Source organism: Asterias rubens, chromosome 11 (genome assembly GCF_902459465.1).
Source record: "Asterias rubens chromosome 11, eAstRub1.3, whole genome shotgun sequence".
NCBI lineage: Eukaryota > Metazoa > Echinodermata > Asteroidea > Forcipulatida > Asteriidae > Asterias > Asterias rubens.
The window spans coordinates 11,269,972-11,288,777 of record NC_047072.1 but is presented as its reverse complement, the minus strand read 5'-3'; the positions used below and the strand labels follow the sequence as shown (position 1 = coordinate 11,288,777).

The following is an 18,806-nucleotide window of genomic DNA, read 5'->3' as shown; positions in this document are numbered from 1 at the left end:
GTATTCACATGTCAAAGTTGCAATGTCAAAGCTGTGTTACACGCATTACCTCAGAACACAGAAACACTGGTCAGTGTACTGAATGCACTGTAATTATGAATTATTCTGCCACGTTGTTTTTTTGCACTCCTTGCAAGCAACTGTTGAACCATTTTTATCAAGATAAAGAATGCTGAGCAAGGCTTGGATCTTAACCAATCTGTGCAGTAGGCCTATAGGTTTGAACTGGACTGTTGTTTTTGGGGGGCTAGTTATTTATAAATAACTTGTATTTTTATCACTGTAAACTACATTTGTGGTTTGGGTTTATGCTTTTAGAATTTTTTGTAATACTGTATTAATGTGCTCAATGGCTGGTTTAAATGTAAACAATAAAAACATTTTTTATTATGTTTTTTAAGAGCTTGTTTGGAAATTGCTGTTTGGTGTCAGGGTTCTCAAATTTTCCCCAGGATTGATCAAACCTGGGGGTAAGAGGGGGGGGGGGCTTTCAGGAACTGAAGTGTGCAAGTTTGGCCGAACGAAACATTGAGTTGTCAACCACCAGTGCTTTTCTGAACCAACACAACTCAAAAGAGATTTACACATGGGGCTACCGCAAATCTCACCTAGTTAAATATGTACTCACACCATGCAAAGTTTCAAATCCCACCAACTTACTGATTGATCAGGCGATGATGTCAATGATGTTCTTCTGTCAGTCTCAATTGCCATCGGTAACACTCGTTCCTCTTCTTCCTCTGTCGACTGGCCAGACATCTGTCTCCCGTATTCTCTGTTCCTAGTCTTCTCCTCCAGCTTGGCCACGGTCAGCACCTCCTCAACGGGCAAGAAGGTGTCCGGCGTGTGAAACAGATTTGCGGCATTGGTCTCCCTCTCCAACACCGAGGGGCTCATGCTGAGAGTTTTCTGAGTGGCGGTCTCGAGGGATCCGATCGCCTCCAGGTCGATCAAGACCTTGGGTCTTCTCGAACCGTCCTTTTTGGATTTCTTGTGATGATGATGGTGGTGGTGATGATGATGATGATGATGGCGATGGCTCTTGTGCTCCTTCTTGGCGGCTTTCTTGGCCTCCTTGCTGCGTCTCTTCTCCTCTTCCTGCTTGGCGTCCTCATGCTTTTTGGCGTCCAGGAACGCCCGTCGACTCTTCACCTTGGAGTACATGTCCTCCGCCTGATTCCCCTCGTCTCCCAGGAACATCTCATCCTTCAAGACGTCTGTCTTACTCTCCTCGCATCCTGGCGACTCCTCGCATCCTGGCGACACCTCCATCTGCTCCTCCTCTTCATCATCCTCACTAATAACGCTGCTCACCCTGGAAACTGCCCTCACCGGTCTCTCTGAAGATTTGCACTCCGCCTCCGGGGAGGTACTGTTGGCCTTCTTCGCATCCAGAATTGCTCTTCTGCTTTTCACCTTGGAGTACATGTCTCCTTCAAAGGTGATGAGACCCTTCTCCAGGTTGTCCCAGAAGGGGTCCTTGAGAGGCGGGGGTCCCTCCTCTGTGCTCAAGGAGGCAGTGGGCGATTTACCCTCCTCCTCTGGATTCGTCGGGGAGGGCGTGGCCTCATTATCATCTGAGGCCTCCTTCTCTGAGGAACGTCTTCTCTTGGGTGGTCCATCTGTGGCTGGTTGCTTGGGCGGGGTTCGTTTCTTCGAAGGTTTCTGGGGAATGAATATGAAAAACTTAAGTAAATATCACAAATAAAACAACATAAATATATTGTGCTAGGTCTGTATGCTTAATCTTTTATGGGGCAATGGCAGCAATGTATTTTTCCTACTGTATCATTTCAATAGCACCAAGGCAATGACCAAGGGGCATGGATGCAAATGCCTTTGTTGCCTCCATTAAGTATCAGACATGGGTGTACTACATTATACCCAGAGCTGGAATTTCATCTTTGAAGACAACTATTAACTATCAATGAATCTATTTCGACTTGAGGTTTCAAAAGTCTCACAAAATCATATTATCATGTTGGGTTGGACAAAGAATAATTGACTACAGTGAGACTTGAACCAGTCACCAGATTAATGTGCCGGCGTTCTACCAGGTAAGATATCTCCATTTGTCAATATCTTTTGACAAAACAGAGAGACTGCCAAAGCTCTGTTAGAAGAGTGCCAGCTTGTAAATCCCTAAATGTAGGTCGCAGGTTAAAGTCACACTCTCATCAATCTCTCTTTGTCCAACCCCAAATTATTTAAAATTTACCCCTCAGTCAGTTTCCCTTGTGGTAAAACAAAAAAAATTACAGCATTAAATCATCTATTTTCAATTCAATCAAAGAAATCTATGGTTGACTAGTGGTCAGCCACCAGTGATCTTAAAGGAACACGTTGCCTTGGATCAGTCGAGTTGGTCTTTGAAAAGTGTTTGTAACCATTTTTTATAAAATGCATGGTTAGAAAGATGTTTTAATTTAAGTAGAATACAATGATCAACACATTTGCCTGGAAATTGGGTGGTTTTCTTTTAACTTTGCGAACTAACACGGTCGGCCATAATGGCTGACTGTGTTTGTCAACGAGGTTAAAGGAAAACCACACAATTTCGAGTGATAATTGTGTGGATCATTAAATTCTACATTTAAAATATCTTTCTAATCATATGCATTTTATAACAAATGCTTTTCAAAGACCAACTCGACCGATCCAAGGCAACGCGTTCCTTTAAATTTTATACTGGCTGTGAAGTGTGGACAAAATTTGTGTTTTTGTTGTTTTGCATGATTTACTCTCTTACTAAACTCAACACAAGTCAATGGGTAGGTTTAGGTGAAGGTCAGAAAACCCCAGTCATGCATACAACAACACACACTTTAGGGGTGAAAGCACAGCCTGTGAGGTCAACTTTAAAGGAACCAATGGAACCAATAGATCGGTCGAGTTGGTCTTAGAAAAGCGTTTGTAACCGTTTGTTATAAAATGCAATACATAATATTGATTAAATAAATATTTTAAAAGTAGAATATAATTGTCCACACAAGTATCGCTCGAAATTGCGTGGTTTTCCTTTTACCTCCGGCAACTAATACGGTCGGCCATTTATGGGAGTCATATTTTGTACTTATGGCCGACCGTATAAGTTCGCAAAAAAAAAAGGAAAACCACACAATTTCGAGGTACATTTGTGTGGATCATTGTATTCTACTTTTAAATCATCTTTCTAACCATGCATTTTATAACAAACGGTTACTTACAGACGCTTTTTAAAGACCAACTCGACCGATCCAAGGCAACGTGTTCTTTTAATTCTTTACATTATTTATTGTGTTTGTTGAATAACTTTTACAGCCATGCCAGTTGTAGTACTGATTTTCAGCATCTTATAAAATGTCTGATGGCAATCAACCTTCAATGTTTTAAATCAACATGGGTGTCTGAATTGCTTCAATGTAATTTTTGTTTCCCAAAGACAAATTTAATGCTTTAATTTCAAATTTAATGCTTAATGCTTTTTCTGCTTACATTGTAACTAACCTGGAGTAGCCATAAAAACACACAAACACTGTTGACGAACAAGAAGAAATTTGTGTATTTGTCTATTATAAATGTATTTGGTAATATCTTATTTTAAATATTTAAACGTCCAGTGAGGTACAGGTCATGGGGGTCAAGATCTAGAAAGATGAACTTGAACGTGTTTTAGATTCCTCTCAAATCTTTTGAAAAGCTGGAGAAGAAATCATGATTTCTATGAATAAAACACATTTTACATAATTTAGCACATGTTTTCATGCAATATGTAGCTTAAACCATCAGGCCTGTATGCCTGTTTTTGAAAGGGCATCAAGGCACCTATGAGTAAATTGCAAATTTCTACTGTACAGCATGTAAAAGGGCACCAAGGCAGTGATCAAGGGGCATGGAGTCAATCAACAATATAATTTATTTTTATTTATACCATTTTACATAAATGGCATTATTTTATATAATAACTTCACCCAGCCCACATATTCTTTTACACATCAATAACACCAACAGTGCAACGACCACAAACACATAGTATTTGCTGGATTTTGTGGCTTTTCCATCCCCCAATCTTCTCTCCACTCCAGCTAAGAGCAGCCTCCCTACAGTGCACTCCATTCACCTGACATTTTGTGCCTCCATCGGGACCCCAACCTGCCACCCAGTTGCTGTAACCCAATACTGGATGCAAATTCAGAATGCCACATCCGTACACAATGGCAAGAATACACGCATTCATGAGTAGCAGGTAAGCGGGCCTGGACGCAAGTTTTTTATAGTACATCAAAATTTCCACTGCCGTAGTACTTTTCAATGGGGAAATGTTTTTTTTTCTTCTAAATTCGGGTTCTGCCCAGGTTTTCTTAAGTGGTGGAAAAATGAAACCATTGCGAGATGGATCCGTAACATGGTAGATCGTATAAATAGACTCAAATCAAAGAAGTGCTCAAATTTAAAGGCTTTGGATACCATTTTTGCTGGTAAATATCAAATTTTACATTTTTAAATTTTGTGGAAAACCTTTGAAAGGAAATTGCAATGTGTAATTTTAAAAATTTGAAAATATGTGGTGGTCAAAAAGATAAAACAGAGGAAATTCTTCCAGTGATGGTTGGGGAAATCCAAAGTGCTGGATGGGTTTTCCGGCACCGACCACTGTGGGCAGAACCCTGCTAAATCAATTCAAATAAGGGATGGCAATTCTATACTATAGAAACAAAAAATGCGACCTGGGGCCGATTTCACAAAGCAATAAAATTCATCGCAAGACAAATTTTCAGTATCACCATAGAGATTTGTATTGTGACATCACACTTTACTTAGCAACTGCGATTGATTTGAAGTTACGATCAATTTGAGACCTTTGTGAAATCGGCCCCTGGACTGACGCCCTTGCCTCAGAAATGAAAATCCCTTCAATCATATTTCCCTGTTGGAACCGATCCCCCCTTAACCCCCAGGGCTCCGTTTATTCAAACAGTTCTCCTCAGAGCTGTTTTTCCTCCCCAACATTCTCATCTTTTCATGGCTTGGGTTATCTGGGCCCGGTCGGGGAAAAAATCGGAATGAATTAGTTGAGATTTTTGATTAAAGTAATGTCAGAATTACCAATGGTTGGCACATTTTTGCAATGTTTCAGAAACGCAGACGGAATGACATTAAGTACATTAGTGCAGTTCTGATCACTGTGCAATTCATTCAAGACTACACTCAGTACGTGTACCATCAGAATTCTTAAGGCGTTCTTTATGTCAAACTGCAATTTAGAGAACAATTTCGCCAAGCACCGAAGAGACTATACAGAACAACATTACAAAGTGCAGCCCTGATCATTGTGCACTCTATTCATACATACTCCACCAGATTTATAAGGGCCTTCTTTTAATAATAATGTCTGGATTACCAATGGTTGGCACTTTTTTGCATTGTATCAGAAACGCATGCGGCACGACATTACATAGTGCGGATCATTGTGCAATGCCTGCCTACCAGACTCCTAAGGCCTTCGTTAGTATCAGTGCAATTAGAGAACAATTTGCCAAGCACCCAAGGGACTAAGCACATTGACCATTCTTTGTTAATGTACATGTAGGAGCAAAAAACTTAATGAGCATAGTAAAAACTGCAAAGCACAATGTGCACAAAATAATGTATAATTTGTAATGATTTTATTTTAATGACATTTACATTCTTTGAATAAAACCTTCTTTGAATAAAATAATTTTTGTGTAATTAGCCGATTGTTTTTAGTCTGGATATTTTAGACCACGTTGAAAATGTAATTTAAAAAATATAAATTGAGATAGAAATAAGAAAGTGCAGTTTTTCATGGGACATTTTGTAAAGCGCATTGAAAATTTGTTTGTTCTTGTATGATGGGCAAGACAGTTTCTTGATATAAAGGCGACTCAATCGAGGAAAGTGTAAAAAATTTCAACCTGGACATTGCTGCAAAGTAACCAGCCCTAATTTTTGTAAAAGGTTATATGGAGTGCATTTAAAATAATTCACAATATGAAATTTCATATCTTGCAAATAACATCCTGAGGTAATATACTTAGTACAGCCAAACGTACTCAACACATCCCCAGAAGACCTAATCTCAGACAGAAACACATCATTTTTGTCTTAGACGCAGTATTCTTACCAACCTTTCACATTTTGAGAGATCTGCATACATTTTGGCTGCAGAGTGCTTGGTGATTATTTTTTCCTGAGTGCATGCATTTTACTGTCTTTTTTTTGCATTTTCTTGTGCACATAAACAAGTCTGTATGCGGCACGTATAGTCAAGTTACTACTGTTTATGTACATGCAGGTGGACTTGATGAAATTGAAATGTGTAGTTTGTCATTTCGGTGACCTTAGTGCCCATTGAAATATTGGTAGAGATTTACATCTCTGCACCTTGAACACCCAGCAGGGTGGATGTGCACAATGCACAAGTCATCATATTCTTATTTTATTATTATTATTATTTCCTCTGCTAGAGGTACCATTTATTAACTATGTTGGAGTCTTGGAGACCATTCCTTCTGTATGGCTGATGTAGAATTATCACAAATTGCAAAGACATTGCTAACATTGTTTTAAAAAACTTATTGAAAGTAAAATTTTTCAGTATCAAAATGAATATAACAAAACAATTTTATTTTATTTTATTGGAATGCTAAGTTAAAGGCAGTGGACACTATTGGTAATTACTCAAAACAATTATTAGCATAAAACCTTACTTGATAATGAGTAATGGGGAGGGGTTGATAGTATAAAACACTGTAAGAAACGGCTCCCTCTGAAGTAATGTAGTTTTCGAGAAAGACACAATTTTCCACGAATTTGATTTCGAGACCTCAGATTTAGAATTTGAGGTCTCGAAATCAAGCATCTGAAAGCCCACAGCTTTGTGTGTCAAGGGTGTTTTTTGCATTAAACAAATCTCGCAACTTAGACGACCAATTGAGCTCAAATTTTCACAGGTTTGTTATTTTATGCATATGTTGAGATACACCAACTGTGAAGACTGGTCTTTCACAATTACCAATAGTGTCCAGTGTCTTTAACATAGGAAACTTTATAAAATTTCATTTCTGGACCTTTACTTAGACCGCTTTGAGTTATGGAAGTACATGCAGAATCTCAGATCAAATTCTCCAAATCATAATGAAATAATGTGGATCCCAAGATTGCAAAGTAGGGCTTTAAAAACCAAACATTACAGGCGTGTATGGCGAACATGTATGTAAAATATGCAGCGTGCTTTGGCCAAACTTCAAAAACTTGGGTCCAGAAAGCCACCAGTTTTGACAAATCCTTGGGAGAACTAAAATACATAACCTCCCATCAGCAGATTGATGTATTGTACATTGTACATACAGTGTACATGGAAGCACCTGCTGACATTTAAAGGAAGGCTCAATCCCTAATTGATCTGGGAAATTCAAATTTGTCAGGTTTTCTAATTTGTTGCCAAGTCACCATACAGTAGGCATGTGTGATGGGAAACAAATTATCACCCGGACAAAATGTATTTAAAAGCATCATGGATCCTGTAGACTGCAGACACGGTCAGTTTCCTTCCTTTCATTCCATCAGACATCAGACAGACTTTAAAGGCACTGGTGGCCACTATTGGAAATTACTAAAAACAGTTGTTAGCATAAAAAACTTACTCGGTAATGAGCAATGGAGAGCTGTTGATAGTATAAAACATTGTGAGAAACGGCTCCCTCTGAAGTATAACATAGTTTTTGAGAAAGAGGTAATTTTTCACTCAAATATGTTAAAGAGACTTTGAAAAAGCCTTCAGGCATGAAGCCCTTCATTAGGCATTTAAAAGCACACAAATTTGTGCACATTTTTAAGCGTAGAATGCTAGTAGCGTTGAGTACACACGCGCATAAGCCAAAATTCGCCGCTAAGCCATGAACTACGCTTGCCGTAATCACAGAATTCCCTGCTTCCGTAAGCGCCGATTCTGTGCTTACGATATAAGCAGAGCCATGAAATTTTGCCCTGGTCTTTCACAATTACCAACAAGTCAGTGCCTTTAAGCTCCTCGATTTGTGTTTGAATTGAAAACCTTTAATTTATTAGTCAGAGTAACAATAGAAACACTGCAGTGTGTGGCATACACTGTAGTAGGCCTAGATCCTGCAGCGTGATTGTGTGCAATGCTGAGCCGATTTAGCCGATCACAATGCATTTTTGTTCACTACCCCCGTACACAGAGTACACAACGAGTCTGGCTTGTAGGCCTACGTACACTCAAACTGGTTCACTCAAACTGCCGATGTACAGGCAAATGTATCGAAAAAGATAAAATAAAAGTCATAATTAAATTCCCCCTTTACTTTTCTTTGTCCTATTTAAAAACGTTTTTTGTAGTTTTCAAAATGTATGTGCGCTTGGACCTAGTGCTTTTTTAAATGAATGTGCAATGTTTTTCTGTGTAAATTTTTTATATTTTATCTTAAGTTCACTTCTGTAGATTGTTATTAGCTGGGATCCATGGGAGATCAGTGAGTTTTTCTTACTGAATGGATTTCCCAGGATAAACAAGAAATAAATAAATAAATAATGTGATGGTTTAAGTGACAGTGGGTACAAAATCTGGCTGCATCATTCGTGAACGAACACCAACCCTTATGAATCGGAGAAATGATTCATATTGGCCTGTTTTATGTCACTGTAATTCCAAAACTCAGTTTTGTAACATATGCTCAGGGCCCAATGTCATAAAGCTGTTTAGCAGAAAGCACTGCTTGACAAATTTCCGTGCTAAGCAAAATTGAGCTGGCACCAGTCACAACAATGTAATTTTAATCTAATATTGACTGGTAAAACCATTTCTGGTAAGTAATATTTTTCTGCGCTTAACAAGTTTCGTGCTTACAGGCTTAATGATGAAACTGGGCCGAGACCTTGAGTCATTGCATGGTGTTACCCCAGTGCACTTGTCCACTCCACCATCAACACCACGTCATTGAGAGCCAGCCAAAGGGGGACAATATCGTATTTGAACACTGCAGAGTGCCTTCACCACAGAGCTCAGTAATCTGTGTCCATCCTCTACGGTTCCACCCAGACAAGCACAGACATGTTCCAAACCTGGCAACGCATTTGCATCTTGCAATCAGTGAGAATTCGTACAGTAACAATCAGCAAGGGGATATGTTTATAAGAAGGACAATCCAAAATCAGGGGAGGTTGTCAAATTTGTTCATCAGAACATGGAAAGATTGGTTTATTTTAAGGGAGACTTTACCATAGAATCAGGGAAAATCGGTAGTTCTGCATGGGTTCAGAATTTCCTTCACAATGCAGGCCTGTATGCTTCGTTTTTGAAGGGTCAAGGGCACCAAGGCATTTTCTCTTTGGCAAAGGGCACCCTATGAGGAAATTGTAAATTTTTACAGGAGCATTTCAAGGGCACCAAGGCAATGGCAAGGGGCAACGGAGGCAATCGCCTCCGTTGCCTCCGTGAAGTATCAGGCCTGACAATGCTTACATGTACTTTAACTGTGAGATGTTTTCTTTCAATAAATGCACTCAATTCAAAAAACTATACAAATATCAGCACATTGAAATATTGGTTTATTTCAAGGGAGACTTCACTGCAGAGTCAGGGAGAATTGGTAGTTCTGCATGTTCTGAATTTCCCTCATAATTAAGGCTTCTGTGATATTTCTTCTTTCAATCTGTAGGAAATAAACTCAATTCACTGAAAGCTAAAATGTCTACAATGTACATACATCGTACACCACATATGTAGGCCTACATATACGGTCTACCAGTGTAGAAAAAAGCTTTTCTCCCTTAAATCCAATTATAATTTCCATAGCAAGTTTGTTTTTCATACAAATCCACTCTTTGGGTGGCACAGGCCAATTTTGTTGATGTGTGCACACTGAGTATTTGATAGTTGTTTTGGATACGGGACACTTGTCATGCTTGTAAAGCAATGACATGATGATACAGTAGGAGTACACTGTAGCAACTATTTCTCATCTTAATCTGGGGACCTTTAAATATTAAAAAATGTTGCTGATGTAATCAAGTTCATGGATTCAACTACACTACATTTAAACCAGGCCTGGGTCCAATTTCATACAGCTGAGTTTTCTGGCAGGCAGAAAATAATGCTTTAAAATATTTTCTGCTAAACATAAGTATTAAGCAGGATACATGTCAAGTCACAAATTGTGGCTGGTAACCTTATTCTGGTAAACATTATTTTGTTATGCTTCTAGCTAACTCTTTATGAGAGATGTTAAATTTGCACTCTTTGTGATTTCAAAAGCAACTCTTCGAAATTGGGTCTAGCTACAAACAGAATGAATTGTGTGTTCAAAGTCTATGGGAAATTCAATCTGAACTACGGTACATTGAGTGGACAAAGGAAAGAACACAAGATGAATGCACATTTTTTTATATGTGTGTGCTGTGTTGTGTTGTAATATGTTAATCCTTGAGAAAAAGACTCTGCTAGGGCCAAAACTAACATCAGGCCATACATAGAACAAACTTTACGATGAAAATTGTCAGTCTCAATCAAAACATCTTAAAATGTGGAAATTGATCAAATAGTGTACAAAAATGTAGGCCTGTGTTTGAACGCGATGCATTTAAACACAATGCATTCATGTGCCATGTAAAAAATGAAGGCCTATAGCTCATAATCAGATGCAAATCATGTCATACTACATGCATGTGGCCCACATTTCACATACAATTATCCAGACAGAAAATTTGCCCCTGCTGTCAGTCACATGACCACCTGCGTCAGAATGTGTTGTGCACTGCCCAGGTGTTGAAGGGGCCAAATGACTGACATTGGGGTCAAATTGCTACAGTCGAGGTACACACACTGTAAATTACAATGTGTGTACAGGTGTAGGCCCTTTGCTAAAAACTGAAAAATACTGATTACTTCATATTTTTATTCATTTTTGTTGGTTGCTTTTGTATTTGCACACATTTATTTCATTGCTGCCCTACATTTGAACTTACACATTTTACAAAGTTTTATAATTAGTTATTTAATTAATTATAGTTTTCAAATTATGAGTAGTTTACAGTATTACTTAGTATCTTAGGATATGAAAGTTTACAATGATTTAGATAGTTATATATTAGGAAGCTTTTAAAGTAGGACAACAATTAGGTTAGGGTGAAGCAGAGGCTTTTGTGCCTTAACCTATGGACAGACAAACAACCTAAAATACTATACAGAGAAAGAAAACACAAGACAGACTAGACAAACAGAATACACGACAGAGGCTAATATATGATGGTGAGTAAGTTAACAATATACTTAAATAAACCTACGAATAAGCATCAAGAAGTCGTTTTTAAAATTTTCTTGAAGCTGTGATTTCAGTAAAAAAAATTCCACTTTATTCATCGAAATGTCTGGTATTTTTGTTTTCACCATCTGTGAAAGCGCCAAGCACAGTGTGAATATTAATTACAAACCTAAAAACACCTAATTTATTTGCACATCGGTGGAGAACAAAATGGAAAATTAGCACTGCACATTTCTATTGCAAATTTCTGACTGCTGATTTCTGTTGCAAATTTCTACTGCAAATTCCTGTTTAAATTTCTGTTGCAAATTCCTGTTTAAATTTTGCACACTGTTGTACACGCTAATCATTTGTGCCAGGTGGTAAACAAATTAAATCGGATGATTGAGGCGAAGTAAAATTGGGGCAAGGCGAAGTCTGCAACACTGAAGAGCTCACACTATCTGACTATAGTACAAGAAATTACATGACTGGTTTTTTACATTTTATCTTCTGGCATCTCACGGCGTAACAAATAATTATTTATACCTATGTCATGTAATATTTCTGCAGAAAGGTTTTTAAAATGTATGAGACCCATTCCATTTACATGTATAAGGGTTTTACAAAATGCTGTGGACATTCAGCAGCCACTGCTAGAAACACTGGAGCAAACCCCTTCTCAGCTGTTGACAGTATACAGGCCCGATACTTCACGGAGGCAACGAAGGCGATTGCCTCTATGCCCCGTGGTCATTGCCTTGGTGCCCTTGAAATGCTCCAGTAGAAATTTACAATTTCTTCATAGGGTGCCCTTTACCAAGGAGAAAATGCCTTGATGCCCTCGCCCTTTCAACAACGAAGCATACAGGCCAGGGCCCAATTTCATGGCTCTGCTTACCGTAAGCACAGAATCTGCGCTTACGGAAGCAGGAAATTCTGTGCTTACGGCAAGCATATTTCACGGGTTAGCGGCGAAGTTTGGCTTCTGCGCGTGCGTACTCCACGTTACTAGGCATTCTACGCTTACAAGGCTAGCGCAGAAATTCGGCGCTTGCACGTAAGCGGGGAATCGTGATCGTAAGCGAAGAATTTGGCGGTAAGCAGAGCAATGAAATTGGGCCCTGGTATTATCTTTTTGGGTAAAAGGATTCCCTTTAGTGGTTTGGATAATTAGTCACCCAAAAACATAAAGTCTGAGAAACGCTAATGCATGAAAATTGCTTCTCAGGTTTCTGTGATTTGATGTCTATTCGCGAATGCTGCTGCAAGAGATGTAGATGGTACCCGCTGTCACATCCCTAAATGTGGTTTGATTCAAAGTTCTTGTGGAAATACCATGACAGTTTTTGCTGTTTTCCCATCAAGTCGTAGAATACTGCATTCAGACGAAACTTTCACAGGTGACTATTGTTATCTTTCTTGATAATTTTGCCTAATAAGCATTGCGATGAAGAAAAAAAACCTTTCTCAGGCCTGATACTTCACGCAGGCAACAAGGTGATTGCCTCCGTGCCCCTGAGTCATTGACTCGGTGCCCTTGAAATGCTGTAGTAGAAATGTTCAATCTCCTCATAGGATACCCTTTATCAAGGGAAAAAAATGCCTTAGTGCCCTTTGCCTTTCAGAAACGAAGCATACAGGCCTGCTAACTACACAATGGATGACCCTTTTAAGGGAGAATGCAGAGGTAAAAGTAAACACCAAAGCATCTTCCTAGAGGTATTGTAGTGCATAAAATCTCACAGGAGGCTTTCTCAAACTAATCTTCTTTAATCCTTACCTTATCTTTCTTGGCGAGAGTCTGGTTGATCTTCTGTTTGCGTTGTTTCTGATTCTCGATGAATTCCTCCACGAGGTCTTCACATGTCAGTAGATTCTCTCTCGGCTCCCAAGTGTCTTCCTCCGGCCCGTAACCTTGCCAACGAACTCTGTAGAGAGGCTTCCCCTAAAACATAAAAACTATAGTTACTTCCGTCCTAGATGTTATGTTTTTTGAAGCAATGTGGACAAGTTTTTTCACAATTATCAAAATTCATAGTGAAGTAGGACAAAGTCTCTGCTACACGACAAGCTCAAATTCTTAAAAAACACCAACTTGAAGTTTGAGCTAGTACGATAATTAAAACCCAATTTGCTTGAAAAAAGGAACACATCAATGAAATTTGTGAAGTTACTTCTGGTTTTCTGGAAGAATTATTTGAATATCCACCTACTAAGTAAATTGTGGGCATGTTGACAGCCTTATAAGGCTTACTGTTTAGTATGCAAATTTGTCATCTGTATGGGGGGACAAAATATAAAGAAAAGAAAGGATAATGTAGTACACACATGGACCTTTCGGTGAACTAGCCCACCAAGCCAGTAAACTGTGTATTTATCTTGCCCCCAGGAAGTTTGTGTTAGTAGCGCAGATTTTGTAAAAAAATCTGTATCAATGGTGGTGATCACAACAAGTTTATTGGTCAAAGTTATATTCACACACTTCAAAATAACTTAGGAAAGTTACAGAATTGTAGTAAGAAAGAAAGAAACAAAAATCGTGAAGATCACAGATTTACATAAAACTAACACGGTCTAAATGATGATAGTTGAAAACATCCCTTGAAATACTTCCGTCTGAAATGTCATATTTGATGAGAAATAAATAATCTAACTTCGCTTTTGGAGTTTATCGCTCAATGAGCCTTTTATTCATTTATATTTTGGCATCTAAATTTAGGTCGCAATTGCAAAATTTGTAATTGGTTTTTCACTATTTTCTCATGACCCAGATGGCCGATCGATCTCAAACTTCTACAGGGTTGTCAGTTTATGTATATATGGTGGATTACATTAAGTGCTTACACTGCCAGCAATTGTTTTGTTAGCAAAACCCAATTATGTAATGTTCCTTTAACACTTTTAAAGAACAGTTGTTATGCGTACAGATGTTTTTTTTTAGTATCCTAAAGGGCAAGCTGACAAGTGGTGTTTACTACACCAGCCCATGGCAATTTACGCCTGGTTTGTGTTGACATTAGAGCAGTCTTGCTCTTTGATGGAAGTTTTGAGGGTCAGGTTCACATATTTTGCATACAAAAACAGGACTAGAATTTGGGTAGAAAAGCTTTGTGAAACAATGCAGATCATAGACCTTATCGCAAATACCAATGCGCAAACGCAGCTGTTGAATGAGGTGCATTGTGGGATATATATGGATCAAATTTGGATACCAGCTAGACCACAATGCACCTAATTCCAAGCTTTACGCGCGCGCCCCGGTATTTGCGAAAAGGTCTATTGCAGTCTTCTACCCTCAACACTCATGCTACAATAATAATGTGCATGTACGTAAATTACTGTACTGCATTTGAACAGTACCATGTAAAACATGCCACCATGATTGACCATACACCACTGCATGTAGGTACATAAAGATAGGGGTCACAGGTGTGCTAATTCATTCCTTTGTTCTGTGTGTGTACAATGCATAGCCCTAGTGCATGTACAGTGTGTACACAGACCACTTTAAAGCTCAAGGTTGGCCACCAATCAATCCATACACATTCATTAGTCAGTCATTTATGGTACATTGTACATGTACGGCGAAACAGGTCAACTCGTACCCAAGTCAACTCGTACACAAGTCAACTCGTACCCAAAATATTGTACCCAAGTCAACTCGTACCAAAGTCAACTCGTACCTAGGTCAACTCGTACCCAGGTCAACTCGTACCCAAGTCAACTCAGACCGTACAACGTACGTTGTATGCCGAAACGGAGAATTTCCGTGCGGCGTGATTTTGTAAGCGATAGGAAATAAAAATGATGTTCTACCATCATATGGAGCTCACTTTTATTAATAATAATCTCACAAATTTCGTTTTTAATAATGTTTGTTCATCTCATTTCTGCCTTTTTTCCGCTAGGATGTTCATTAAGATCCATTGTGGTTTCTTTTAAATTCCCGTATTAAAGGGTCGCCGTGAAAGGCGTTGAGCAGATCAGATGCACACTAGTTTTTCGTAAATTTCGACCTCCATGTTCATGAGGTCAATTATTTTCATGAAAAAATATACTATGTATAAAATGTAACCCTTCACGTTTACCTTGGTGTTTTTCCTGTTAAAGTGTTCCCAAAAGAAAATTTCATGGTAAGAATTCATTCAATTCATTCATTTGCGTTATGTTCTGATTATCGTTTTCCGATAACAAGTACATTTTAACAAATATACTGTTCCACTTTTTCCAACCAAAACACTTTGCGTAAGTTCTTATTATCTTTTTCCGAATAAAAAAACCCCAAAAATTCATTCTAACAAGCCTATATTAAAAAAAAGTTCTCTGATTAATTTTCCCCACCGTAGGGCCTAAGTAAAAAAAAAACTGCAACATGAAAAAAAAACAAGAAAACAAAATCATTGCAACAATGAATAGCTAAAAAAATTTGTAAACATTTATTTGGGTGCGAGTTGACTTGGGTACGAGTTGACTCAGGTACGAGTTGACTCGGGTACAAGTTGACTTAGGTACGAGTTGACTTGGGTACGAGTTGACTTGGGTACGAGTTGACTTGGGTACGAGTTGACTTGGGTACGAGATGACCCAAATTCCATGTACGGTACATAAACGTACATCCCATTGTGTGCATACCTTTGTTCAATCAAAGTGCTCATAAATGTCAATTGACCAAGTAGGGGTCATTTCTCTATGGTAGTACAAATGTTTTCAAAAAATGGACACACTAAAATAATGTCATCTAGTGTATCACAATTTACACAGTGCATAAACTCCATAACCATTTCATGGACTTGAATTTGAATGTATTTTCTCCATCAAAAATGAGCAATAAGTGTATAAATCTGATCCGAGTACATCATTCTTCGGATTGATTAAAATCCACAACTTTAGGGCAAACCCTACAATGCATAGAATCTGAAAGCAATGTGTCACGGCCAGTGAAATTTGTCGGTCAACTCATAACCAGCCAAGTGAATAATATAATTAGTTTGCCAAGATTTGTATACTTTATCAACTTTTTTACTTGCTGCAGAACTCAAATTTGAGGGGAAAATCCCCCAAACCACAGGGCATGTACATGTGGCTCAGTTTTTTTCCCAGACCAGAATCAAAAGACAATATAACCAAAAGAAGAAGACTATTTTAACATTTCAGCTGGGTTTTTTTATATTAAAATTTAAAAAAACGAACGTAGAGAAGAGTGTTTTAACATTTCAGCTGTTTTTTTTATATTAAAATTTAAAAAACAAACGTAGAGGAGATTTGTTTTTTTTGCCTTGAAGAAGAGTGTTTTAACGTTTCAGCTGTTTTTGTTTTTATATCTAAAAACAAAGGTTTTTTTGTCTTACGCATGGGTAAAAAAAGGTAAAAACTTTGATACTCAGCAAAATTGTAAGCTTCCAGTCGCAAACTCAACATTTAAAGATACTATATTTTGTTTACAGATATTGGATTAAAAAATAAAAGAACACTGTACTTGTCCGGTCATGATTTTACTGGCCCAATGCTAGAATAACTTGACGAGGGCCTGTGGTCAAGTGTCATTTCGAGCCCAGTTGATGCCATTCACAGTAAAGCTACATCTTCTCTTACGTTTGTTCAAATCCAAACAAATTTATTTATTTTTTCTTATTGTGATTCTGGGCTTAATTCACAAAGCACTAAGATTCATCTTTAAGATAAGGGTTGCAGGGCTGTATGCTTCGTTTTTGGAAGGGCAAGGGCACCAAGGCATTTTCTTAGTTTTATTAACAGAACCAAGAACAACTTTGAGCTTTATTTTTATTTGTCCGATATCATAGCCCACCAGAGAGGAGAATTTCAAGCCTGTAGAATGCCATCAAAGCACAACGGAGGTCGTCGTATGCAAATTCCCAATTTGTCGACATACGTTTTGCGTCACATAAATTCACGCACCTGTTTTGAAACATTAATAGGGGACCCTTTCTATGCCGCCTTTTCTTCTAAGCACTTGAGTCCGTACGGCAGGGAAACTAGAAGGCCAAAACTGCCAGTTATAACTATTTACCCCATCAATTGTTGGGTTTCTACCAGGCTAATTAGCTGAACCCCCATCTTACACCCTATAAGGCGCACATCCACTTCAACCTTTCAGTTTTTTGTATCCCCTCTGTTGTCATGTAAAAATCATGTGATCTTGTAATTGAAATAGTGAAGTATAGCAGACAACAAGCGCAAAGAACTTTCAGGGTGTTTTAAGTGTTTTTTTCAACCCTTTTAGCTAGGTATATTTTGTGTTAAGTCTTAAAGGCAGTGGACACTATTGGTAATTATCAATTTGTCAATTTGAGCTCAATCGTCGGTCATCGAAGTTGCGAGATAATAATGAAAGAAAAACAACCCTTGCAAGACGAAGTTGTGTGCGTTTAGACTGTTGATTTCGAGACCTCAAGTTCTAAACCTGAGGTCTCGAAATCAAATTCGTGGAAAATTTCTTCTTTCTCGAAAACTATGGCACTTCAGAGGGAGCCGTTTCTCACAATGTTTTATATCATCAACCTCTCCCCATTACTCGGCACCAAGAAAGGTTTTATGGCAGTAATTATTTTGAGTAATTACTGCCTGTAAGGTAAGATTTTCTACTAAAATTATAGATTATCTAAAATATCAACCAGAAAGGCTACGATTTGTTCTATCTTTGCAGGAGATTGAAGATTACAGGCCTGATACTTCACGGAGGCAACGGAGGCGATTGCCTCCGTTGCCCCTTGCCATTGCCTTGGTGCCCTTAAAATGCTCCAGTAGAAATTTACAATTTCCTCATAGGGTGCCCTTTGCTTAAGAGAAACAGCCTTGGTGCCCTTGCCTTTTCAAAAACGAAGCATACAGGCCTGAGATTACATGTTGTATACTTTCATGAAATCAAAAAATTATGTCATTGCGTTTTGTAAACAAAAAGTTATGCGGCAGGAAAGGTGTCACGGGAATATTTGTAACGCGCAGATTTAGGGTATCGGAGGATATGCCATGATTAATACACAGACAAAAATAACCTAAAAAGAAAGAGGGAAGGCAATAATAATTGAAGAAAGTGAAACCTTCCTCATACATTAGCAAATCACATAAAAATAACCTATTGGCATTTGTTCTTCCTCGCTTAATAAGCAGAATCCTTCCGTTCTACACTACTGCCTCTGCGCCTGCTTAGCTACCCAATGTATTCGGAATGTATGAATAGAAAAAGAATGTAAAATCCCATGGTCAAATTTTCCCACTCCAAAAAAAGTACTAACAAAAGTAAAACAAAATAGAAGACCGCCGGTCGGTCTATGTTTAGTGGGGGTTTCGTTACCAACAAATGTACATTTTAAAAAGGCGTGCCATAAATACTTGCCTCGTGTTTTGTCACACCAAGGATCCTCTCTACCTCGTATATGTCCTCGTGGGCCGAAAAGCTGAATTTTTCCTCGACATTTTCGTCGATTTCTGGCGTGTTTTCGTCGCCAGAATTCCCTACAGCTGCCATTTTTTGCCACCATGGACGCACCCTGGCCTTGCGTCTGGTACCTGACCTTGAACCGC

General features: G+C 38.5%; 1 protein-coding gene across 1 annotated transcript; it reads right to left on the bottom strand.

Annotated features, from left to right (window-relative positions):
• Positions 1-624: 624 nt before the first annotated feature.
• Positions 625-18,770, bottom strand: LOC117296704 (chromo domain-containing protein cec-1-like). Its single transcript, XM_033779743.1, has 3 exons — positions 18,619-18,770; positions 13,045-13,209; positions 625-1,665 (listed from the first exon to the last, which is right to left on the bottom strand). The coding sequence occupies exons 1-3, from the start codon at positions 18,748-18,750 to the stop codon at positions 625-627; spliced, it is 1,338 nt and encodes a 445-aa protein (XP_033635634.1). The 5' UTR covers positions 18,751-18,770.
• Positions 18,771-18,806: the final 36 nt, after the last annotated feature.

Bases quoted from the DNA above. Each gene is read 5' to 3' on its own strand.
- LOC117296704 (XM_033779743.1), bottom strand. From the start codon at position 18,750: ATGGCAGCTGTAGGGAATTCTGGCGACGAAAACACGCCAGAAATCGAC. The intron at 13,210-18,618 runs GCAAGTATTTAT...TTTATGTTTTAG, and splicing joins TTGGTGTGACAAAACACGAG to GGGAAGCCTCTCTACAGAGT. The intron at 1,666-13,044 runs GTAAGGATTAAA...TTCATTCCCCAG, and splicing joins CTCTCGCCAAGAAAGATAAG to AAACCTTCGAAGAAACGAAC.